General features: G+C 41.6%; 1 protein-coding gene across 1 annotated transcript; it reads left to right on the plus strand.

Moving 5' to 3' along the window:
- Positions 1-1,434: 1,434 nt before the first annotated feature.
- SNX3 (sorting nexin 3) lies at positions 1,435-26,912 on the plus strand. The gene is made up of 4 exons (XM_050951442.1): positions 1,435-1,756; positions 22,469-22,564; positions 22,914-23,038; positions 26,212-26,912. Exons 1-4 carry the CDS (start codon positions 1,595-1,597, stop codon positions 26,315-26,317), a joined length of 489 nt encoding a protein of 162 aa, XP_050807399.1. The 5' UTR covers positions 1,435-1,594; the 3' UTR covers positions 26,318-26,912.

The following is a 26,912-nucleotide window of genomic DNA, read 5'->3' on the forward strand; positions in this document are numbered from 1 at the left end:
CTGGGTGACTGGCCAATACAATGGCAGATGAAATTCAATGTTGATAAATGCCAAGTAATGCATATTGGAAAACAATCCCAACTATACACATAAAATGATGGGATCTAAATTAGCTGTTACCCATCAAGAAAGAGATCTTGGAGTCATTGTGGATGAAAACATCCACTCAATGTGCAGTGGCAGTCAAAAAAGCGAACAGAATGTTGGGAATCATTAAGAAAGGGATAGAAAATAATGCAGAAAATATCATATTACCTCTATATAAATCCATGGTACACCCACATCTTGAATACTGTATGCAGATGTGGTCATCCCATCTCAAAAAAGATATATTGGAATTGGAAAAGATTCAGAAAAGGGCAACAACAATTATTAGGGGTATGGAACAGATTTCGTATGAGGAGAGATTAATAAAACTGGGACTTTTCAGCTTGGAAAAGAGAAGACTAAGGGGGGATATGATTGAGGTCTATAAAATCATGACTGGTGTGGAGAAAGTAAATAAGGAAGTGTTATTTACTTCTTCTCATAACCCAAGAACTAGGGGTCACCAAATGAAATTAATAGGCAGCAGGTTTAAAAGGAAGTATTTCTTCACACAACGCATAGTCATCCTGCAGAACTACTTGCCAGAGTCTGTTGTGAAGGCCAAGACTATAACAGGGTTCAAAAAAGAACTAGATAAATTCATGGAGGATAGGTCCATCAATAGCTATTAGCCAGGATGGGCAAGTATGGTGTACCTAGCCTCTGTTTGCCAGAAGCTGGGACTGAGTGGCAGGAGACGAATCACTTGATGATTCCCAGTTTTGTTCATTCCCTCTGGGGCATGTGGCATTGGCCACGGTTGGAAAACAGGCTACAGGGACAGACGGACCTTTGGTCTGACCTAGTAGGGCAGTTCTTATGTTGGGCCCCTGCACCTAAGAGCCGGTGGGATGTGCTGGCTGCTTCTGGGAGTCACACAGAGCTGGCTCCTGCAGCCAACTGGACTTCTAGCAGCCTGGTCAACGGTGCTCTCCAAAGCCATCCGGGTCCCTTTTCGACCCAGTGTTCCAGTTCAAAACCAGACGCCTGCAACCCTACCTATAAATGAAAAAAGAGAAGTGATTGAGGGGCCTGCAACTCCCCCTTCCCCACAAATGCAGAGACTATGAACTCAATCCTAGGCTTAGTGAAGTTCCTGGCAGTTTTCCCATAACTATTATTGGGCCCCAACTACTGATCTGGGCCTCCTACCCCTGCCCCCGTTGCTTTTCATTTCTCTCTGCGGACGGGCCAATGAAGATAATTTTTTTCAGAGTACTGCCTGTTGCGCCCTTTCCCGGTGCAGCATGGGCGTTGTAGTTTTCTCATCTCTTTCCGTGCTTGCTCTGAGCGAGTTCGGCGGCAGCGAAAGGACTACAAGTCCCGGGATTCCCTGCTCGGGCGGTGGGCGCATCCGCTCGTGCCGGGCTGTGGCCGGGTCGCTGCGCGTAGCTGGGGAGTCAGCTGTTTGCCGGAGAATAAAAGGGCGAGAGGGGAGTGAGGTTGGCTCGCTACGTCCCTGCTGTCTGTGAGGGGGGGCGGGGACCCGGCGCGGGCGGGCAGAGACATGGCTGAAACAATCGCGGACACCAGGCGGCTCATGAGCAAACCGCAGAACCTGAACGACGCCTACGGGCCGCCCAGCAACTTCCTCGAGATCGACGTGAGCAACCCGCAGACCGTGGGGGTCGGCCGGGGCCGCTTCACCACCTACGAGATCAGGGTCAAGGTGAGGGGGGCGGTCGGGCTGCTGGTGGGGGGGTCTGTGCTGCTGCCCAGTGACCCCCAGGGTTGCGTCTCCCTTCCCCCGCCGTGTGCGTGGGGTAACGTCTGCGCTGCCTACTCCCAGTTGGACCTTGTCCCCATCCCCTCGGGGCTGTAACCGTGACACGGCCGCTGGGCTGAAGTCGGACTTCACCCCCGCGCCGTGCTGGGGCTGCGGATCCCCCGCGGTGGCGCCGCGTCTCATTCACCGTCTTGCGGCTGGGAGGGCCCGTGCTGGCTGGTGGGCGGGCCCGAGGCCGGGCTACGAGCCCTGCGTGAGCAGCTGAGGTGCTGCTGCCTAGCTTGGTGCACCAAACCTCCGCTGTTAGACTGTGTTCGCACCAGGTGTTAAACCAGTGGCTCTCAAACTTGTCTCCTGGTGGCCCTTTTCACACAGCAAGCCTCTGAGTGAGCCCCCCCATAAATTAAAAACATTTATTATATATTTAATACCATTATTAATGCTGGCGGCAAAGTGAAGTTTGGGGTGGAGGTTGACATCTTGTGACCCCCCCCATGTAATAACCTTGTGACCCCCTGAGGGGTCCTGACCCCCAGTTTGAGAACTTCTGTGTTAAACCTCCACCTCGCTCATAGTACAAACATGTCATAACAGGGGAAATTTGAATCTTCCTTCCCTCCCACTCCATCTTTTGTGGGGTTAGCACTGAGAGGCCAGAGTGGGGCTTGGATCCAGTGTGAGCCAGTCTGCCTTATGGAACTAGGGGAAAGCTTGATGATAGCCTTTGTATGGTTTAGGTTATCTAACTCTCCTCTGCAGGGCACACCAGTTAGCAGGAATCTCATTTGTGATAGTGACAAGTTCGTAGTGGTGGTGTAGCTGTGGTGGTCCTGGGATATGCAAGAGACCTGGTGGGGGAGCCAAGATGAGCAAGGTGTGAAAAAATTCTTTTATTAGACAAATTTCTGATGATGAGGGAGACAAGCTCTTGGGCTTACCTAGAACTCTTCTTCAGCTCTGTGTAGCTTCAGTGCTTGTATTTCTCATCAACAGAAGTTAGTCCAATAAACAGTATTACTTCACCCACCTTGTCTCTAAGTGAGACAGGTCAGGTTCACTTTAAGGAAGATACGTAAAACATAAAATTATAATTAAAAAAAAAAAGCAGCTTGTCCTATGTCTGGGTGTCAATAGTTTGTCAGGCTACTGGAGCTCAGGCCTTCTGTAGGCATATGTTAGCCAGGAAGATTACTGATGTCTGGTAGGTGTGTGTTTGTCAGGGGTGATAGTAGTGCTGAATATATCTTATTGGTGTAATGGGGCTTAGCTAATAGAAAGAAGCGTGGGAACTTCTTTTAGATAAGCTATTCCTGAGAAGTGTATGAGAGCTGTGTGGTAATGGATCCCATCCTTATGCAGAGCAAAGGAGCTAATTTTTTTGGGGGGGTGGGGGAGTGAGGGGAGTCTGAGCTGGATACAGGCTTATTGATGGAAATAAAATGCTGTAAATAAAACTGCAACTGGCTTTTTGCTCTTGACTAAGACAATGAAGAGACAACTTACAAATAAAGTGCTGTCTTGTAAAGTGTTAATGTATGTGGGTGCTAACTAAATTTTTTTGTTGTTGCTCTAGTAAATGGGGCAGTTGAATTGCACAGTAGCAATGTAATGCTAATATCAAACTGAAATATCTTACCAAACCAAATGTCTAAAAGTGTCTATACTTGTACTATCAAAACAATGGGCTGAAGTAAACTTCCTAATAGTCTGAATTACTACTTAATAAACCACTGTCACAAATATGCTAACTGAAAATGGTGCCCACCTTGACATATGAGCAAAATATTGAATCTTTAGCTTGAATTGTAATTCAAATTCATCTTTACTGATGAATGGTATGTATAAAACAGGATGGGGAGAAGTAGAATTTGACACTTTTCAGTTACCTAATGTGTATTCTGCATGTCTGTTACACTCTAAATTGGATTTTAAAGTTACTAGAACCTAAATTCTGAAATGCCTGTGAGTTTGGATGTGTCTCATATACTTACTCTTCTATGGAATACCCTCCTCACTCCCTTTGATTCAGAACTATTATCTTAAAACATTGGTCTCACTTGTCTTGTCTAACAGACACATGTAAAATCATGGCCCTAGTGAAGTTGATGGGAGGTGGATTTTTGCCTACAATATTGATGTAGTGCAAGACTTTCTTTTTAAAAAAAGTACTAGCTGGCTGCTTAAAATTTACAGGAAGTGGAGAGGGGTGGGGTGGGGGTGGACCATATGGGTCCCACCAGCAAGGGGCAGTGTTCTCCTAAACCCAGCCTTCTGCCAGGTTTGGTGGAGAGGGAAAGGGAGAATGCTAGGATTTTTACTGGAGTATTGTCCTAAGACTCTGTTTTGAGGCTTAGTTGCTCATAACTCTTTTTGAGTAGTAAATGGCTAGTATGTGTCATGTGAAGCTCTACCTCTTCTAAATGCTGGATGGTAAAAGGAACCTTGTCTAGTCTCTCCCCTCCATAGCCTCTTGTCTACTGTTGGGGAGGTAGAGGAATAAACCTGTGCTACTGTACTCCTCCCTACTCTCTTCTCCCCTCCTAGGGGTGGGAGAGAAATCCTCTCTTGAAGCTGTTCTTGATGGCTTCACTACTACCCACAGGGTTATAATTAGAAGAAATGAAACTAACCATTTCTCTCAGTTTTACTCTGCAGCTGTCTGGGTAAGCAGCAGTGATGGTACTGGAGCTGCCAGTCTCTAGACACAAGAAGATAACATTGTCAACCTTGCAAAGTTGACAATGCATGTGAACTTTAGTCTCTAAGGTGCCACAAGGACTCATAGTTGTTTTTGCTGATACAATCTAACTTATCTTCACAAACAGTGACTAGAAACTTTAACTTTAAATGAAAGCTTTAATTATGCAGAAGCTGCTGGCTTAGTTCTCTGTACATGTACAAGAGAGCTTGCTGCCAGTCAGCAGAGGAGACCTGATACAGTAGTTGGCTTTTTATGAATTTTTACAGCTTATCTACAGTAGGCCACTCTTAGAGCTTGGAATCCAAGGTTCGAATTACTCCTAAACTACACTTTATCTGAGAGCTTGGAAGCTTTGGTTGGCAGTGTTTGATATGACTGTTGTATAGAATCAAGTTTTGAGTTCACAGCCTATCCACCTCTTGTTTTAAAATGCTTATCACTTAACCAGCTAAAAAGTTGGTGGCTGAATTTCAGTTGGAAGGATCAAGTTATTTCTAGCAAGCATAAACTTCTGATACTTAAAAGCCACTATGCATTAATAACCCCACTTGCCAGTATTAACTTTGTGTTTCTTAAAGCATAGAATATTCTTCCAGCATCTACAAATTAAAAAGGCAACTGTTTCTGGGAACACGTCTCACAAATAAAACTGTTAGCTAAGTTCTCAGTCATGCTTTTTTGTGACTAAACAGAACTCTATAGTAGTCTTTCCGCTTCTAACATTTCGATTGCACTGACCATGACATTGGAGGTGAATAAGTGGTAGAATTTCATGTTTGTTCTATTCTTGCAGCACTTCAATCTTTTTTCCCCTCTGAAATCCAGACAGGAAAATAATAGTGACTATACTTGAAGTGCATGTCTTTAATGGGTGTGCTGATATGATGCATACAGCTAGGTGAGCACTTTAGCTTTGAATTTGTGAATGCTTAACCAATGGCTCAGGATGTTTCTTCATAAGCTATGTGTGTTCAGACTCCTGTTGAACAGTACCACTTGATTTTGGGTGAAATATTTGAAAGGGTATAGGTCTCATTGTCAGTTGACTTAAGCACTGAAGGTGGATAATCTATGCTTCAAAAAAATGTACAGGCTTTTTTAGAAAAATACACCTAATGGAAATTGACCATGGTCTAAACTTGAGACAATGTTTCAGCTTCCAGTACTTCAGTTTTTGCAGATGACTTAGGCAAGAAGAGTTTACATTGTAGATTTTATGCCAGGAGGATTAATATGTTGGGGTATGTGATCTGCCAACAGCTTGAACAATACTTGTGGGGCTCTGCAGTATGAAATATAGTATTGTAATATTACTGCATTCTTTCATAACTAGGCAGTGAACATGTAGTGTTGTCTAGCTTTTATACATTCTTTGCAAGATATTGTGTGTCTTAGAGAAATAAAGAACTCAGCTATGCTTCCTGTTGTAGTTTTATTGTACAAGAAAAGTTCCATGCTATAAGAATGTTGGCTTTAATTCTAGTTCAGTTCTGCCTTTTAGTGTGTGTTGGAGGGGACAAGAGAAAGCAGAAACATTAACACAATCCACTGTAGTGGTGTTGTGTTTTACCCTTATAGGCTTTTCAGAAACACTGATTATCGGAGGAGGAACAAATTTGGTGCTTTTTTAAATTGTATGTGACTTCCTTTTATTTTCTGTCTCCTATAGCTTTTTACTTAGCTGGAAGTTTTACTACTTTACTTACAATAAAACTGCGTTCACAACTCTCCTAGATTTGCTAAAAACATACTGTTGAAAGGCAAGTGCAAAATTGAAAATATATTACAGGATGCTAGCTTAGGAGAAATGATTAGAATTTCAACTTCTGAAAGGGAAGGAGACTTATGAAGTAGTAACCTATTTCAGGACAATGGGAAGCGGACAAAATATGCCCATCCATTCATTTCTGAATGATTTGAGTATGAAGTTTTCATTAGGAAAATTACTTGCATTAACAATCAGGATATTGCGGTGTTGTCTCCACATTCAGAATCCTATAAAATCCAGGAACTCCAAATCTTTAGTTAGCGGAAGCATTGAAGAAATGCAATTCATCTACTCCATCATTATATTGATTCTGAACACTTCGATTTGGTTTACACAAATTGATGCAGGTCTTAATGGTGTTCATATAAATACTTCTACTTTGTATGTAAAATGCAGTTTTCTACTCATGTTCTGTCCTATACTGATTAGAACTTAGTAAAATTAATCATTGTTACATTTGCTAGGGCGAGTAGGCATGTGATACCAGAATATTTCATATACATTGTTTTTGGCAAGCCATCTAAATTCTTGTCAGCCTGAATGTCATACTGTCATATTTATCTTTCCCCAAACTCAGAACACCCAAATAGAAAATAAAGAAGCCTTGTAATATCAGATGTCCTAGCTAGGATACAGCAGTGTCATGATGCAGGGAGGGAAATGGCATGGATACCATGACTTTCCTGTTTGTCCATGTCTTGTCTTTGTGTCTATGATTTTAAAACACAACTTGCAGAGGAAGCTCCCGTCCCATGGGGTTGGAGCTAGCTCACCACACTGAGCATTGTCACCTGGCACATGGGTTCACAGCACTGTTAACACAAATTCAGCCTGGCCATCCCCCAGCCAGGCCTACTTTGAGTGAGTGGTGCTGCAACCACTTGTGCCAGGTCACAATTCCTAGAATAGTGAGCCAGGCCTGCCTCATGGGATGGGAGACACAAGAGCTGCCCCAAGGAGTGAGTATGGGGGCAGGCTCACTCTCCATCTCCTTCCCCTTTCTGCTCTTCCCCCCCCCCATCCCTGTCTCATTTGTCACTTTTATCAAAAACCCATAACTGTTATTAAATTTATTAGACTGCTCCATGATTTTCATGTTTGTGGGTTTTTATACCAGGACAGATCTGAATCCCTACTCAACCTTATGAAAACTTGACTTGATATTGTCAACTGCTTTATTTTAAGGGAAATAAAACTTAATTGTAAAGGAAGCACTTTCTCTCTGAACTAAGTGACCATTGTAGCATCAGAAAGCCCTATACTTGCAAGAAGTAACTTTGTGCCTCTGCTGTCTAGCCATTTGAAAGACTTGCAATGATTACTACTCCTTGATATCAATCTTTGTGCCTAAACTGTTGTGTGAGGAACTCCCAGAGTGCCTGTAACGCAATCCTAACTGCACAATGGAGGATTAGCCTAGCATGGGAGAATATTCAAATGGCATAATTAGTACTTCCATCTCTGTACCCTCTGATGTAGAGATGAATGTCCAACATAACCTGGAATGTGTAGTTACAAGGTAGAACAGTGGAGAGCAGCCCCAAGACTGTTCTAAACCATGTTGGTGACAAAGATAATGGAAAAACTGGCTCCAGGATCAAGGAATTGGAAACAACTAAGTCCTTTTTTGGGTCTCAAGCTGTACCCAGCACTTAAGCCCTAAGTGAACAACCTACTGGAAAAGATACCAAATCAGTGCCAAAGAATTCATTCCATAGCTGATACAAAAATAGGTAAAATCCCAGGATAGTTATGAAATAACAAACTGATTATCACTTTACTCTAGAGCAATCAATTTTTGTCAAGTCAGTCAGTTGGCTGGCTAAGATTTTTTCTAATTACATAGATGTGAAGGGAATTGCTTAGTTTTTTAAGAATTTATGAATACCAACTAACTTTTGTACACTAATAGTTTCTCTATCTCCAGTTAGCTGAACATTTCATACACTCAGATTCCTATGTTTGTAGGCTCATCCTGAATGCAGTAAAGGCATATGAAAACTTCTGGCCTGTCTGACTGGTATAAAACACTGTAGTACTTCATAACCTGCAACCATGTACTCTAGCTTTATATTTAATAGCAATGGACAGCTGTGTAAAATCACTTTGTTTGTTTGATCATTATTGAGAATAAAACATGTCTTGATTTAGACTGCTGAAGATGCAAAACTGCTGCTCCCTTGTGACATAAGTGATGTCCTTTCAGTCTTTGGTTCTCCTGAAAGCTCTTGCTATCTCAATTTATATTTGCCTTGTGTAATCCTGCATTGGTGACAATCTTGTATTTTAGTGGGAAAACAAACTTTGAGGCAGTAAGATCAAATGTAGAGGTTAATGGACTAAATTCTGCCCTCAGATGTTTGACTTACACCAGAAAAATAGAGTAGCACTCTATTTATAGAGTATGTTTTGGGAGCACTGCACACAATGGTACTCCCAGAACATACCAAACTATATACAAGTAGCTGCTATAAAAGCTTGTTGTTTTAAAACTTGGGAGCTGATGTAAGCAAAGGACAAACTACATAATACCAATCTAGTTCATATTTTAGATACTCAAGTCTTCTCTTCTGAAGTTAGTGTTGCTAACTCTCATGTGGAATAGAGGCAGCTTGTGATGGGAGACTGCAATCCGTGGGTGCTGGATATGGAGAGACTTCTTGGTTTGGTGTATCATGTGGAACTATGCTACAGAAGCAATGTAGCTTATACACTTTTGATACTCCATTCCACAAGCTAAACCCCTCTGACCGATCAGCATTCTGTGCAAGCCTATAGCAAGTGGAAGTGCTAGGACCTCTAATGGGACTATGCCTTCCACCTTTTAGGTGGGCTTCTGGCTCTATCTCTCAGCTTCTGGGGAGAAGCTATTTGATAAAATCACCTGGGAGAACAGTTTGCTGCCTTTTGGCACCAGCCACCCTAGAGTTCGACTCTACTTCACTGAGCCTCCTTTTTGACCTCTATGAATGTCAGTGCCTGGCTCTGCTATTGCGGATAGCTTTATTTAGGAGCAGCAGACTGAAACTGACAATTCTTAGCAGAATATGCTCTCAACAAAGTTCTGATCTAAGGCATGTTTTTTCATACCTCAGGCAAGAAGGTTGTAGCGCTGTAAAGCATCAGTATAGACAGTGCACCAGTGCTGAGAGCCATGCCCCTTGTGAAGATGGACTTCTTTAGAGTGCTGGGAGAGCTCTCTGTGCTGTGCTGCGACTAAAAAGCCACGTTAAAGTGCTGTTGCAGTAGCACTGTAGTGTTGCTAGTGTAGACTAGCCTGAAGTTAGTGTTTAAAGCTCTGAGCAGCACCATGAGCACTGAAATAATCTACAGTCTTAAAGACAACAGTGCATTTGTAAGGCTTACTCTGCAACCAGGTGGACTAGAAGCTTATCTTAAGGGAGTCTCAGTTCTGCAGAAATTGATAGTAAGTAGCTTAACTCATCAATGACAAGTTGAAAACTTATCCTGACAAGCAGGCTTGGGGGGGGGGGGGGGAACCCAATGCCTTAGTCTAATGTGCCATAGCTTGAAGTATGAAATTCAATAGTAACAACATTAGTGGGTGTATCCACAAGCAATATTCTTATGAAGTTGAACTCTGTATTTGAACTTAAAGCAAAATGCTTTCAATATAGGAATGTCTTTGTAAGACTACAGCGCAGTAAAGTTCTTGTCTGACATCGCTTCTCTTTATATCCCATTAAGTGGCAACAAGGGGAAGAAGAAGATTGACGCAGGTGTATATAACACTAGTTCAGAATGTTCCGAGCAAGCAAGTGTTCCAAAAAGTTAGTCTTGCATTACCTTACTGGACTTATATCTAATTGGATTTTGGAATCCAAATGCAAGACTCTTTTCTGGGGAGTATATTTGGTAAAGTAACTCAAGTGTAAAGGCAGGTCTAAACATCTTGGACAGTGGAAAAACTCCTGGATTTTGAGTAACAATCCATCTATTCTTGAGATTTTCCTAGGAGATCTTTTACTGTAGCTTCTGACTTTGATTTAATAACTTGATAGCTTTTGCCTTCCTACTTCAGAACTCTGGTAATGTCAGTATCTTCTCTGGATGTTTGCCATAACAATGAATGGGCTATATGTTAAAGCCCTCAATTCTCCAGAAGTTGGCTGGCAGAAGGTAATGGAAGATCACAACTCCAGGCCTGAATGTTCCTGCTTGACAGTGTCAGAGCTCCCCTGGGATGATGCACCTTTTGTTGAGGGATGATGGGAGGCTTTTTGTTGATGAAGAAAATGTTAGTTTTTTTTATGGGTCTGAATTCAAAGCATTTCAGTTTTTTCCATAAAACTCAAACTTCTTTGAAAGTTAATGGCATATAAGCTTATGCCATCAAAAGTGAACTAAATCCATTTTTATCAAGACCTACCATAGCTTACTTCAAAAGACCACATCCGAAGAGGTGCTATGGCAACAAAGCAGCTCAGTGCTCCTGGCTGTTAAGAGGAGAGTGTATGGTGGGGGACAAGTACTGCAATGTTTGAATTCTACTTGCAGATAATTTTTATTTTTGACTAAACAGGAATTTTGCATTTCCTTCAGTATCTAACTCATGCAATTGTGGTGGTGAGCTGCCAGAGCATGCAGAATGACTTACAGATGGAATGTCAACTTCGGCTTTCCTTCCTCTCTGAAGTAATCCAAACAGTATGCAGATTGTCTTGATGTCTTTTGCACGAATGTTTTCAAAATGCATACTTGTAGTAGGAACAAGGGTGGCTGCTGTGGAAGGGCTTTAGATCAATTGAGTACTTACTTAAACACTTCCTAAAAAGCATCTAAAGCTTGATTACTTTTACTTCCATAATGTAAACTTCTGTTTACAGGCTAAATTTTTAAACCTCTAAATTCAACTCCTACCTGATTTACCATATGTATAATATTGGTTGGTTCTTTTTTTAAGCCTGAAGGGGATTAGACCATATTCAATGGCAACAGTTGGCCAAATTTCAGTTCAATGATCAGCCTTTCTAAATTAGTATTCAGCTTTTCATTTGCATAACATAAGTGCTGCTCTTTTTAAAAAAGTGCTTAAATCCTAGGCTGGGCATAGCTGTTAACCTGGGTGACTTTTTACAACCAAACTAATTGCATCTTGAAAAATCAGGCTTCTGGTATTGTCTCCTCATAACCAAGAACCAATTCTGAGATGTGCATGAGACCTGGAACTCTCATTGAACTTGAAGTTGCAGGTGCTTGGAACTCTGTAGGAGTTGGCCCATAAGTCACTGATTAGTGCACATGCCACTATGTAGCCTTTTTGAGAGGGGAAATTGATTGTTCAAGTACACAAATCTGTCCTTGGCCTAAGCAAACATAATCAGGTTCATAGCTATACTCCTGCTTCCCATATGCTGCTAAGGAAATGTTTCTTAGCAGAATTAATCTGTTAATATAGTAGAGAATAGGATTTTACTAAATTCCATTTGACTGTAAGCTAGCAGAATGGAGCAGAGCAATGCAACAGGAGATGAGTTATAGCTGATGCACAATGGATTGGAATGGAAGAGACCACTGAAGTGCTAACAATGGCAAATCTGACAAACCCCTTGAGTGAATGAAACTAAATGATGGTAGCTGGTAGCTACTCTTGATTATAATTTATTTCCTTTGAAGTTCTGGTGTACTGGCTCAACCATATCAAACATCAGATTGTTTGTAGTGCAAATATAACTTACTGGCTCTCCATAAACTTCTTGCAACAAAAATGTAAGCACTCTTCATACTTAAGTTGAAACAAAATACTGCAGGTATGACTTGCTACATATTATGCCTTTTTAGGCTTGGCTTTGAATTTTATAGCCCTTCCATTGTGTGTAAGTGGCTTATTACTTCAGAGAACTGCAGAATAAATATTTATTTGTATTCCAAATGCTCCAATCAGGACTGGGCATCCAGTGTTTTGGATGCACACCACAATCCTTGACCTGAAGAGTTTACTCCTAAATAGAAGGTAGATGAAGGGTTTGGGAAGGAATGCAGTTTGATTAATACAGGTATCTAACTTGTTTTTGGTCCTTTGTACATTAGTGGAAGACAAAGGTGGGAGGGAGTGAATCAATAGGAGTGAAGGATATAGAGGGTAGGGGGAGCTAGAGTTCAGCAGGGCTGTGAGATTGGATGTTCATACCAATTTGATCAGCAAATAAGAGAATACTCTGGTAATTTCAGGACCTTTTTTCCTCAGTTTCAAAGGTGCCTCTACATTTTGCCCCATCACATGGCTGTCTTAGCTTCCAGCTCCTACCAAGAGTGGGGAGTCCTTGTGCCCTGAGGTCAAACTCTGCCCTTGGAGCAACATGGGCTAGAGGAGGGAGTATGGATTACAAAGGAGCTGGTTATGAAAGATATCCAGAGGCCAGAAGTGCTGCAGATTCACATGGATGCAAGTTGAAACACTATTGGTGATAGTTTCTTTAACAAAACTCATTCCATGAGTTGAAATATAAATTCTTACCAAGACTGCTCTTCTAATGAAGGGGAAACAAAGCACTGGTTTGAACAGTCATATCCTGTGTACACTACAATGAACATCTGATGGTCTTTCTCAAGGTAGATGGACCCATCCAAAGTAAACTGGACTCCTTTGGAATCATGAGGGTTACAATCTTTAGCAGAATAACTCCTTGATGTAATTCCTTTCTGAAGTAACTTGGAGTCCAAAGATGCCTTTGTTTTTTATCTGTCTGGTTAGACACACCTTTAGTTCTTGTTAGTCTTGCAGAGCCAATCTTGCTCTAAAAGAGTGAGATGGATTGTGGTTAGTCTCTCCCTCACTGACTCAAAGTCCAGATTGCAGAATATCTGAGTGACCCAGAAAGAATGTATTTGGACTCTGATTCTAAACTGAGTTTGTGAGGCTGACACTTTGCATCTATATCATCATCTCAGAAGCATCTGATTGCACTTCTAGTATTTAGTTTCTTTTAGAGAGCTGTGATGCTTTGGGGAATCTGTAGAATTCATGAATTCTGGTTTATATTGTGATTTTTCTGTATGAAAATTGCTGTATAATGGAATATCTGTGTATACCTATATGTATCCACCATTGCTGACAAGCTTGTAACCATGTCTCTCCCAGACTAGATACAGTGGAGAGGAGTTACCCCTAATGACTACTCTGGGTTAATAGTGATACTAAGGAGGCTGGGTACAGCTGGGAGAAGCCATTTCCTCCAACTTGCCTGTAAAGGGCTGGAGTTTGGTGAATGGAAAATTACCAGAAGCATGACTAAAGTTGCACCAGTAACAGCTGAGTCCTTTTGAGACTCTCAAAGCCACAAAGGAAGCTTAGGGCAGAGGCAGGAATGCTTTTTGTAGCAGTAGAAGCTTGGTTTAGCTGTGGGATCAACCAAAGTCAAAGTACACTGGCAGAGAGGGGTTCCATAACTAAGAAAAGCCATGCGCTGTAGCAGGACCCTATACAGTCCATTGAGGGCCCTGAGTGCAGTCCAAAGAATTTTTCGGAGTGGTGAATAAACTCTGTTATACAGAAATACCCCCTTCATATATTTCTCATACTTAAGTGAAGAGCAAGGATGGTCTAGAATCCTGTACAAAGTCTCTGACATCTCACATTCCCTGAAGTTAGCCGTAGACCCTGAATGCCCATGTGGATGGGTTCTGGGAAATAGTATGTTTAAGCTATGCAGGAGTCTGGGGGGTCAGTACTGATTCTAGGGGCTGGGCAACTAGACCCTGAGGTCTAAACTCTCAAGATGGAGTGCTGGATGGGGAGTCTTATCTCCTGAGCATGTCCTTAGGGACCTTAAGCAAAGGGCAGTGTGACATTCCCATAGTGTTATCTGGGCCAGTGATCTGCAAGGTCACCAATCCTTGACTCTGGGAGCCAGCCTTACCCTGCTCTGCTGTGAGAACCCCTGCTCCTGGGCTGTTCATGTTCAGCCTCTAGCATGTAAGCTGCTCCCAGCATGTGGGTGAGCACTTTTGGCCAGCCGCTGCTTGGATTCTGCAACCAAATGACGCTAAACAATATCTCCAGTCCCAGGCACAACCCTGGGAATCTCCATCTTGCATTGTCCAGTTAAGCTTGCAGCATCCAGCGGGCATATGAGTTCATCAATTTAACAAAGAAATTGATATGGACCAGGCTTGTTCTCCCAAGGGGAGTCTCTGACATGCTTCAAACACATTGCTTCAGGTAAACTAAACCAATGAATTAACTACAAAAGAGATTTTTTTAAGGGATTATAAATCAAAGCACAAGTAGTCTGATTTGATCAAATGAAATAAAAGCAAAACACATTCCAAGCTGATCTTAACTTTTAGTGCCCTTACAAACTTAGATGCTTCTCACCACAGGCTGGCTGGTTGCTCTTCAGCCAGGCTCTCTCCTTTGATCAGTGCTTCAGTCTCTTGGTGGTGTTTGTAGAAGGAGGTGGAAGAGAACATGGCAAACATCTCTCCCTTTTCATAATCGTTCTTCCCTCTTGGCTTTGCATCCCCTTTCCCCCCACTTCAGAGTCAAGTGAGTATTACCTTATGGTAGCCCCAAACCCCCCAAAGGAAGGGGAGTGACTCCAACAGATCCTTTCTTACTGCCTAGGCCAGTGTCCTTTGTTCCTGTGAGGCTGGGCTGGCTTTGTTCCATATGTGTCCAGATGAGGTGTGAACTGCCCCTTTGCTCCTGGAGAGTTTTTTGTCTGGGCTTGTTTTAAGCCATGAGTACACATTTTCAGCCTCAAACTAAATACATGAAATTACTGTAACGATGCGCAGTGCATCATGAGCCTTCCTAAGACACTTAATATATGACAAACTTTGCGTTGGATGCCACACAATCATATAAGGATGAACATGGGGCTGCAGGTTATTCCCCTTGGGTACAGTGTCACATAGTGCATGAACCTTGTTCTGACTCTGGAGTTGTAAAACAGATGGAGGGGTGGTGAGGTGGGTCACACTTGTAGCAGCCTGGTGAATGCAATCTGACTATGCATTGGATAGCAGTTTGTAAGCAGTAAAGGGACCCAATAAGTATTTAGTTGACCCTTTTGGTCATAGATGGGGGGTGGGGGAATAAAATAGTCTTTTTTTTAAAAAAAGACTTCAGGGATTTAAGTACTTCAGCTCTTTTGTGGTCCCACTTTTTTAACATGAGCCATAGCCAGCCACACTTATGCAATACTATCTTAGACAGAACAGCTTTTTTGCATCATTCTGTTTTCACCTTTTATTAGACTAAGGTTAGCTTAATTTGATAGGTTGGCTCACCAGCCTTCATCAAATTTAATGAATTTTTCTTACAAGACTAGTGCAAACTTGTGCTGTACATCAGAAACAGTTAATTGTAACAATAGCTACTGGAATCCATGGCAATTCTGCCTAATCTCATGGGTCATGATGGCCTGTGGCTGTTACAATGAGTAAGTGAATGAAAGGTTAACCCTGCTGCAGCTCATATTAGCCAGAGACTCTGGTAGACTTGGTTTGAGTCTTTCTTGCTGGCATTGTTACCTGGTGCCATAGATTATGCCTCCTTGCACTGTTTTTTAGCAGGATCCCTCTTCATGAGGAATTGGGATCCCAGCCCTCACCTGTTGGAAATTACAACTTTAACATGAATCTTGTGGTACAAAATAGGCAGCTGCCTGGCTAGATCATCTGATGCCTGCTCTTGTTTCTTCAGCAAAGGTTGAAAGGGATGCATCTTATTGGAAGGGGTAAAATACCTTTTGCATCTTGGGACTTTGGGGTCACTCGAGCCCTTCTGTGCAGCTCCTGTAAAGAGGCATGTATAGCCCACTTCCACTGGGAATACAAGCCAGGTTAACAGAGGCCATAAAATGAGAGCTGGGTGGGTGAGAAACAAGAATGCAAAACAGTGCTTTCAGTCTGCAGACTTGCTTGAAAGGAGATCCATTTGGATGTATCAAACAGGTGTACTTCTGGGAAATGAGTACTGCTGTATCAGCACTATTTAAATGGCTGTTGCTGCTGCTGTGATTCTACTTCAGAAGGAATGTTACATGAAAAAGGGGTTAATACATTGCTAGTCCCTTTTCATAGCTTCCTTCAGGTTATGGATTGAAGAATAGTAAAAGGTGCACCTGGCTAGTACACTGTCTGTCCAGTCCACATGACTTATCCTCATCAATTTTCAGTTATGAAATACTTGCTGGATGTCTAACCCATTATGTTTCTCAGGTCTTTGAGCAGTAGATTTAACTAGTACCAGTAGACACTTTCACAAACACTGACCCTGTGGCTAATTGATGCAGTTTATTTCAAAATTGGAGGAATGGATGGAAGTTGGAAGGCACAGGAAACAAACTAAGTGTTGAAATAATTAAACTAATGAGTCAGATTTAATCACAGCTGTGTCAAAAGTTCAAAAGGGAAAATGTGGAAGGTAAAATGAGCTGAACTGGCCCTTTTTTACCCCAACATTGTACCTGTAAGCCTGATATGTTGTTTAGAGATTAACTTTTATAGACTTCCGTACCCAGAAGTATGAAAAATCTTAGGGAACTCTTTTCATAGGCTTGATCTTAGCATTGAATAAAAGAGCAGCTAATCCCTTTTGTTAAGTAACTTGAGAGGAGGGAATCTAAAATGTGAAATCTCACCTGCAGAAAACACTCAATATTGTAAAGGCCTTTCTATCTTTAGACACTTACAAAGACTTAATATTTTAATGCGGAAGGTTGAACTCAGTTAAAAAGCCAATAGGTGAAATCAGAGAGAAATAATCCAGTGCTTTATTTCTGGGAATCCTCATCCTGCACTCTGGGGGACCTAATTTATTCCCTGCTGGGGATAAGAATACTGTTCTATACAGAAAGCCAGCACCTTTAAATATAAGCCTGACTTTTGGTATAATAGTCTTGTTAGCTGCATTTTTGCTCTTAGTCATTTGTACAATAAACAATGTTGTGGTTACCTGGGAAAGAACTCAAGTGCTTTCAAAGGTCAGTGAGCTCAGATTTAGTGTATGAAACGTGCAGTGTTGTCCACACAAGCATCTGTAGAAGCTGCAAGGCTGTAAGTAGCAGTCTAGAAGTTCAAATATTTCAGCTTAATAATAAACAGAATTGCTTTACTACATTAGGCATAATACAAGCACTTTGACTGGCAGTTACACCTGTGTGTGCAGTGACCACTAAATAGCCTATTTCTCTTCTATATAGAAGCCGTTTCAGAAGAGGTAGTGCAATTATAGGCAATTAAACTTGTCCTGAGTGGCTGAACTCTTCAACCTCAATATCTCTTGGGTAGCCGTCAAGCTTAACTGCCCACTTCCTCTCTTTAAATGGAAGCTGTCTGAGTTGGGCCCAAAATTTAACCATAGCTTACTAGTTTATATAGTTGGTAACTGTCAACACACATTTCAAAACCAAAATGTTTCATCAGCCCACCGCTCATCTGTAATTTTAAGGTTGCTCACAACAGTGTATGACAGCTCTTCCTGTGTAGTACACCTGAGGTTCACACACTTAGTTGCTTGTGTAGTGTGAACTAACCATACAATTGGAGCAAATTATTAAGGTGCTGTCTGTAGGCAGCAGAAGGGATTGCCAGAGGATCTTCTACCTGCAGCATGGAATAGGCACTCCATGGGCCTGGGCCTGATTTTTAAATTCTCCTTCCTTCCCCTTCCCCCACCACTAGCAGTGTTCTCTCCCTTCCCCCATAGGGCTTTCCAGAGTTTAACAGAGTGTTCTAGGCATCAATAGGGAATTGATCAGACTTGTTGCATAAAAAGCCGTCAGGCCAAGTTCATGTGCTTGCAAAGAAGCCAGACTAGATCGAAGGGCATTAACAAACTGTTAATGTGTGTTAGCAGGGTGCATGTGGACAGTTAGAGTGCAGCAGGCTAATGAGGCAAAGATCATACCTTAGCTTACCCAAACATTTAGTTCAAGGCATCTCAGGTGGAATGCCCTGCCCTCGTCTCCACTAGGGCACTATCCACCTGAGGATATCAGAGCCTGAGGGAATTTACCCTTTCACTCTCCTGGACCAAAAAGACACCAGATTCATTAGTCAGTTCCTGCTTCCTTGATCCCCCTCCTGTTTCCTCTGCCCCAAGCTTCCCACCACCCAGGCTTGCAACCTCCATGTTGCCTTTTACTCCCCTACCTCCAGACTGCCATTGAATCCTATTTTCCATCACCACTAAACCCTGGTCCCTTGCCTTGGTCATCTCTCCCTGTGATTCTTGTAACTGTCTCTCTGGCTTTGCTCCATCTCCATTTGCCCCTCTACTCATGTCACTCACTATTTCAGATCTCTGCACAGCCCTCCCCTTGCTTTCTGCATCTAGGGCTGACTTCTCACCTGTAAGGCCCTACCCAGTTCTTTCTGGTCCCCTGCACTTTGTTCAGCCCAAGCTTCCCTTCCCACTATGCCTTCATATTCTTTCACCCAACACCTTTATGCTGCCTTTCATGCCCCTGCCTTCTGTGTGGAACAGTGTCTCTCCCTCTTTCCATATGTCACATTTCAATTCGTCCTTCATATTCCTCCCTACTGGAGCATCTGAGGTTCCTGCACATATCTCGTGGTGTATCCTCTGTAGGTCTGACCTGCTGACTGGATCTGCAATGGATCATAAAGCCCTTGGGGCAGGGACTTGGGTGCTGCAACAGCTTCCCCAGTGCAATTCTGAACTCTTGGTACAAACCTCTCTGCCACTCTGAAATGGAAAATGCTGTATTGCTTATGTAGGCTGAACTGTATACCCAATGAGGGAATAGCATATTAAGCTAAGTGTAGGCAGGAGCAGGGAATGCCAGATTCTTCTGTCTACAGCACCAAATAGGACCCCACCAGTAAAATCAGAGTGTTCCAATTTGCTAGCTTTTCACCAGAATTCTGCCCACTGGTACTTAGACCATTCCTTGAAATTTTGGAATTGATTGAATGCTGTAGTGAAAAGTTATCATGTTAGGCAAAGAGGCTGCCATCCAGTTGAGTGTAGGGGCCTAGCTTTGGTTGGCTAAACCCATTCATCAGTCAGTGACTCCCCCAGGATGGTGGGTGTATGTGAAACAGCAAAAGGGAGACCAAAATCTCAAGTGTAGCTGTCCAGTATCTGCTATTGTATATCAAGTATCAGAGGGTAGCCATGTTGGCCTGTATCCACAAAAACAAGGAGTCTGGTGGCACCTTAAAGATTAACAGATTTATTTGGGCATGAGCTTTCATGGGTAAAACCTCACTTCAGATGCATGGAGTGAGAGTTAGATGCAGGCATCCTGATGGAATTGGCCCTGTCAACACTGGTACTCCACTTGTGAGGTACTCCCTTCTCCATGTGCCATTATGTATTTCCTGCATCTGTAACTTTTCACTCCATGCATCTGAAGTGAGGTTTTTAACCCAGAAAGCTTATGCCCAAATAAATCTGTTAATCTATAAGGTACCACCAGACTCCTTGTTACTATTGTGTATGTAACTTTAGTATCTAGGCACTGCTGTTCTCAGCAATGAGATGAGCCAGGATTATTATTAGACAATAAGATGCCAGTAGGATTCAGTGAAGTAGAAAGAGCTCTAATTTAACATGTGTATCTAAATGTTGGCTCTGCTCTTGTTTATAAGTTCTCGGCATAAAAACATACAGAATCTCAAACTATGAAAGTAGGTTAATTACTCTGACTTGGTAGATCTCCAGCATTAATATTTCCCTTTGTCAGTTGTGAGCAAGTTGCTCAGTGCAAGTTTGTCTGATTAGTCTTGTACATGATGTGACTATCAAACTTTTCCTCCATGTCCACTCTGTCAAGTGGCCTTAATGTGGTGGTGGGAGTCAAGAATTCTTCCTGAGGTCTAATCCTTTGACACTTATGTGCTATGAGTCAGTCACACACCTCTGTCTTGTTTCCTCATCTATAAAATGGATACTGCCTCTGAAGAAATGTCAAGGACTAACATCTCTACAACGATCCAACTATGGAAAGTTCTAAGGGGAAGGTTATAAGTAGAGTGAAGACTTTTTTTTTTCGTGGTGTGTACCGGAGGCAAAGTGTCCAATTGCCACCTTAGAATCAAGTGCCACCTCCTGGTTAAAAATAACTGCACACAGGAAAACCTCTTCCTTATCCCTTCTGCTTAAGAGCTGTTGTGGGAATCCTGATGAACAAATACATCTTGCATTGGGTCTGAGTTTTGAAAGATCTGTGGGGATTCCAGTATTTAATGAGTCAGCTCTGTAGGCCTTCTCAGGAGCATGCCACAGCTAATCAGAGAACCTGTCCTTAGTCACTAATGACATATTGCAGTTCTTGACCTAGGAAGTGAGCACTTCTAATGACACTGAGGGTCAAGATTAAATATTGCTGAATGTGAACTGATGGGGACCCATTGCTAGGTCTTTCATATTTCACTGACCTTAACAATCACAGGTTATTTATGGTCTTCTGCCTTCTCTCTCGGTCCCTAGACAATTTGTTGGGACCTAAGTGATATTTGCTGTAAAACACCAGTCTTTAATACTAACTAGTAAATAATTATGTAGCCTATTACATGAGGAGTTTGTAGTTTTTGCTTATAGTCAAGCTTGTCTAAAGTATCACAAGACCTTATCAATAGCTTATAAGCTATACCAGGCTGAAACATCCTATGTTGTATGTCTGCCTTAGGCTGGATTTTGTGTGTGTGTCAGTCACATAACTAGGTTGGGGGATGGCATGGGTGGAAACACCCATGTCTAAAAATCTGTTTCATTGGGAGGCTGTAGTGCCTCCATGCTCTGGAAGGACTTCAGATTTGGCAGGGGCATCACCCTGGAGTCAGATACCTTTTTCACATCCCTGGAAAGCAGGGGTTCTCAAACTGGGGACCAGGACCCCTCCAGGGGCCACAAAGTTATTACATGGGGGGTATGAGCTGCCAGCCACTACCCAAAACCCCATTTTGCCACCAGCATTTATAAAGATATTACATTAAAAACATGTTTTTATATATTTATAAGGGGGGTTGCACAGAGGCTTGCTGTGTGAAAGGGATCACCTGTACAAAAGTCTGAACCCCTGCTGTAAAGTCTCTAACTTACTGAAAGTATAACCCTCTAAAAAATCAGCTAATGAGTGCTTGTGGGCTTGTTAAAAGCTGGTGGCTAAATTCTCTGAAGATTCAGTCTTTACTGAACATGCTTATTCTTCCCACTGCTCCCACATGTGACTGGTCTGCAAATGCTTTATCCCCGCTGAGCAGGACTTTCCTTGTAATTGCTGCATCTGGCTGTTGAGAGCCATTGTGTTGCCAGACACCAGAATAGAGCAGGGAGACTCTTCTGTTCCTTTTTTTTTTTTTTTTTTTTTTTCAGGAATGCTACTGATGTTGCCAAGTTAAGCACTTAAATTTCAGGACATGCTAGACATAAGGTTCCCTCTGCGATCTTAATTTGTATGCATTATGATGGTCCTGTGGAAAAAAATTGACCAGAGACTATTGCCTCATTCAGTGCACAGGATTGACTGCCCACTGAATGGGTAGCTATTCAATATTTTAATTGTCATTCAGTGTGTGGCCCCAGTCCTATTTACCATACACCATCCAACATGTGCAGAATAGAAAGTTATTAATTGTCTCATGGTCCACAGTATCTATTTGAACACCCAAAAAACCAAACCCACCTGTGAGGCTTTTGGTTGAGGTGACTTGCCTAGTATTGCATTACAGCTCTTTTTCAGAGGCACAGATAGAATACTGTTTACCACAGTGGTATTCAGCTGCTGTAGCCAAGAGCTTCTGCTCTGTTCCTGCAGTCCCCTGTCTTGTTCACTACACACCTTCCAACTTTCTGAGGCAGAGGTCATACAAATAACGCAACCATGATTGTTTCCCAGAGCTAGTCTGTCCTGTGCACAAAACTTTTTTGTGTTTTTGAGGGGTGGCAGGTGACAAAGTATGTGATCATGTAATAGACAGTATCAGTGCATCCAAATTTAATTTAATACTGGCATTTTCTAACTTGAATGTTTTGACATTGCACATCAGTAACTTTTTTCTTTAACTTAAGAGCAATGATGAGGGAAAACATTGACACCTTTCCCCCTTGTTTTTAAGGAAGGGTATTGGGGATGTCATGACTCAGAACTTAGCAAGAAACTTCTACCTATTTTTGTCATTCCCTCCCCTCAACTAGATCAGTTAATCACTTTGAAAGTGTAGTCACTTGATCTGTCTTGTATTTCAGACAAACCTTCCCATTTTTAAATTGAAAGAGTCTACAGTCAGAAGAAGATACAGTGACTTTGAATGGCTGAGGAGTGAACTCGAAAGAGAAAGTAAGGTGAGTCAAATGCTAAAAAGTAAATATACAAATCTATTTGGAAAGCTTAATTATCACAACATATTAAGCTTGAAATTATCTACTGGGGTGCTGAAGACCATATAAAAGCTGTAAAGGGTCTTCAGGTTTTAACTCCAAATTTAAATGTAGTAATCTTACTGTGTGACATTCAGGTATAGAATTGCTTTTCCTATATGGGCTAACTTTCTTCATTGCTTCAATGTAGGCAAACATTCCTTTTTCACATCCTAAATGTAGTGTTTCTTATTGAGGGGGTGGGGGATTGGTGTGTGTGTTTAATCTCTGTGCAGGCTGAGGTTATGGTTACCTTTTTGAAATATTGTTTCAGGTTGTAGTACCACCCTTACCTGGAAAAGCTCTCTTCCGTCAGCTTCCTTTTAGAGGAGATGATGGAATATTTGATGATTCGTTTATAGAAGAAAGGAAGCAAGGTCTTGAGCAGTTTATAAACAAGTAAGTTTGAGGTTTATTTCTTGTCTTATGAACATCTGAGTTTCATTAGCTTGTTTTCATCTTAGTGTTAAAAGGTGGCAACACCATGTTTTAGAACAATAAACAAGCTCAAACCACAAGTTTGTAAACATAAAATGTTAAAATCCATTTTTGAGTATCATGTCAGATATTCAGCTCTTACTCATTCAACCATTCAGGTGTATGCTGTCCAGAGTTCTGTTTTTTGCATAGTTAATGTATGCAAACTACAGCATTCAGAGAAGTTCTACTTGTATTATGATTCTTGGAAAAAGGTACGCTCAATCAGACAAACATTTAAGCTTGCAATGGACTTCCAGACACTTTGTCTTAATCAAGTAGTGTTTTTACGTCTTCAAAAGACCACATTTTAACATAAAAGAAAAATGTGCCCTAGGGCACGAGCTGATAACACCTCACGTCTGCAATCAACAGTCTGGTACATTATATTACTTAAAATATCAATTTGAAGCTACTAGTTTGAATCAGTTGTCTAAAAGCTAAAATAACCTAAAGGCTTGTGCCTTTAGAAAGTCTAAGCTTTCTAATACCATTTACTGTGAAACAAAGTTTCAAAGGCACCGTGTTTAAAAAAAAAAAAGTGTAAAAGCCCCACAGCACTCCCACCTGTAAAATTAAAGTGTACCTCATCTGTTCTCAGAACCAGTGATGACTAAAATAAAAAAGGTAATCTGGAAGTGATCATTCTGAAAGATGAGCATTTATAAAGGACAAACAATTACATTGACATTTAATGTCATTGAGACCTAAACTGCATGAAACTTTCAATGCTTGGGATTAGCACAAATGTCTGACACTTTATAGCAGATTGGTTAAATGGTTTGGTTTGCTCAGAGGCAAAATGTGTTCTCCCCTGTGTGTATGTAGATTAGAACACCACTTCAGAATTAACAGCTCAGGCTAGGAACTTTCAAATGTGGTCTGTCAGTTCAGCTGTACTCAAGAGGCATCAATACCTGCATTAAAAATCTGCTTTTATCTTGTTCTACAATTTTAAACTATTCAAGATGAATTTAATTTTTCCAGCAAGTTTGTGGGCCTCAATACTGTACTCACAGTTGGATTAGCTGTCTCTTGTTTCACCAGTGTGCACAGTGCAGACATCAACATTGATAATGCAGCCTGTACTGATTTAGTATCTACACAAATTCAAGGGAAAGAAGAGTGCCTGGTCCAGGTTGCTGCATCTTCTGGATGATTTGGTGTTTGTCTGTCAAACCTTTTTAACTCTTCCTTGTCCCACTTGGTGGAAAGGCTTTCTCATCCTCCATATAAGAGCGGGGTGACTGCTATTGCCAAAGAAAGGATTGTCAAATTCCTTGCACTGTGCACCAGAAATGTAAGGCTTGATGCTTGGATTTGTCTGGTAAGGTCAGCGGCCAAACTGAAGCTGCCAAGATAACAGCTTTTGCTGGTAGATTAGCTGACCTACATAGCCAAAGGTCACTTCAAAATGCGGAAGGATTGCTCTTGTGGAGAATCTTTACAGAGCCAAGAGCTGTGGAAGGCCTCTTGAGGCCATTGACCTCCCATGACATCAAGTTGCTTGCATGCAGTGGAAAGTGCTGGTTATCAGAATTACGTCCTAGCTGCATGGGGTGGCAAGTGTCTCTCTTCCATTCAGTTCCAGAAGAAGCTCTGACTAAATTTTATTCTAGAACATGTTCAAAAACAAGTACAGGCCATTTTGCAGGAAGTGAGACTAAGTCCTCTATAATCTCTCAAATGATCAAAAAATCCATCTATAATCAAAATTCACAGATAAGCAAAGTAAGAAATGCTGCCTGACTTATTTCTTTGATATAAGAATATTTACTTTGTATATTTGGACGTGTGGTGTTAGATTCAAAAAGTTAGCTTTATAACCTCTTATTAAAGAGTCTGATCCTCCCCATAATTTCTCACACAGTGAAAACTTTATCAATGATGCTTAAAACAATAATTTTGTTGTGGTTAAAATGTAAATAGATTAATATTTAAAACATTGAAATAACTGCCAAGCCTAGTCATGCCATAGGTCATCTGTCTTATCCTGGATATTGGGAATTTCTATCAATTCAAAGAAAAGTTAAAGATGGTCATTCTGGGGACTCATTCCTCTCCAAGAGAAAAGGGGAATCTGAACCTTCTGATCCCTGCTTGCATCTTCTGACCACAGGATGACTCTCCAGTTTTCAGTACAGTAGAACTACTAATCTTGGTCTGGAGTCAATGCTGCTCAGTAATGGTGGCCTAGTTCCCTGACCTGAATGATTGGGATGGAGGACACTACTATGGATGGTATTGAAGAATCCATCTCTTCCACCAGTACAGAGTGCTGAAATCTTAGGATGTGTACCCTGCAATAAAGCACCTACAGCTGGCCCATGTCTGCTGAGTTGGGCTGTGGGACTATTGAATTGCAATATAATCATTCAGGTGTAGGCTAGAGTAGGGCCTACAACCCTCTCCCCTCCCAGGGGCCCAGGCTCCAGCCTGAGCGCAAATGTCTACTCTGCAACTTTATAGCCCCTAAGCCCAAGTCTGCTGGCACAGACAAGTCATGGGTGTTTTGTTGCAGTGTAGACTAACACTGGTGTTGGTTGCTATATCAGGGACTCTAATCCTTACTGGACTAGAAGAATACCTACATGCACTGCTGGAACTTACTTCATCTTGCCCTGATGTAGGAAGGTTTTTTGATTTGTAGTATGTCTGAGGACTTGCCTGACCCAGTGAATCAGTCCTTGTTACAAACTTTGGATTTGGCCTTGTTAGACCAGATTAACTAACTAGTCTGTGTGCAGCCACTGTCCTGTGGAGATAATTAATAAAGGAACACATGAACATGCCTTCTGTAATCTAACTGCTTTCCCTCCATGTTTAAGGACACCTGGCTCACTGGAGAACATCCTGTCATGTGCTGCCAATATATGGTATAAACACAAATCTCCCAGGGGTCAGGATGGGAAATTGAGGAAACACTTGAAGTCTCATTCTTACATAATGTGGTGTGTGTTAGGTGTATGCATTTCTTATCTGGGGTTGGGAATTTAAATGTCTTCACATTTAGAACCTGAAGGGGGTTTTAGCAAAACGTATTAAGCTTTTATTTTACTATTTTTCTGGAACTAATTTTTTTCTTTTCTTCCTAGAGTTGCTGGCCACCCTCTAGCACAGAATGAACGCTGTCTTCACATGTTTTTACAAGATGAAGTAATAGACAAAAGCTACACGCCATCCAAAATAAGACATGCCTGAATGCTCTAAATACAACCTCAAAATAAATGTTAGTGATTAATGCACTTGGTTTAAGAGTTTATAGTTAAGCATGCTGCAGATACTGGCACAATAAGCCTCCACTATACTAACATGAGTGCGCTGCTCAGTCTTTGCATTAATTTTATGGCAGTAAAGAACTAACTTGCTTTAGCTAAATCACTCTGTGAATCTCATGATTATACTGGCATTAAAGCTATTTAGAGTCCATCCACACTACTGATGGAGTTCTTTCCACTCTTATCTGGAATGACCCTCACAGAGTTTACTGAGTTGGCCTTACTTGAACTAGCACTGTCCCAGTGTCACATGTTCACTTGCATTTGATTAAATCACTTGACTTGTTAAAATAACTGCTATATTATCTGTCTAACTTTTGTGTAGAGACCTGAGGCACTCTGTTTCAAATATCCCCATGTGTAAGATACACTTCTGCAATTGTCTTCAAGCTTGTAAGACACTTTATACTGAAAAATGAGGGAATTATCTTTATATTCTGTAAAAAGAAAAATCAAATTTATATACTAAAATCATTTGTCAAAAGTTGTTTTGAAATAAAAATGAAAATGCACTTCCA

This window comes from Gopherus flavomarginatus, chromosome 4 (genome assembly GCF_025201925.1).
Source record: "Gopherus flavomarginatus isolate rGopFla2 chromosome 4, rGopFla2.mat.asm, whole genome shotgun sequence".
Taxonomy (NCBI): Eukaryota; Metazoa; Chordata; order Testudines; family Testudinidae; genus Gopherus; species Gopherus flavomarginatus.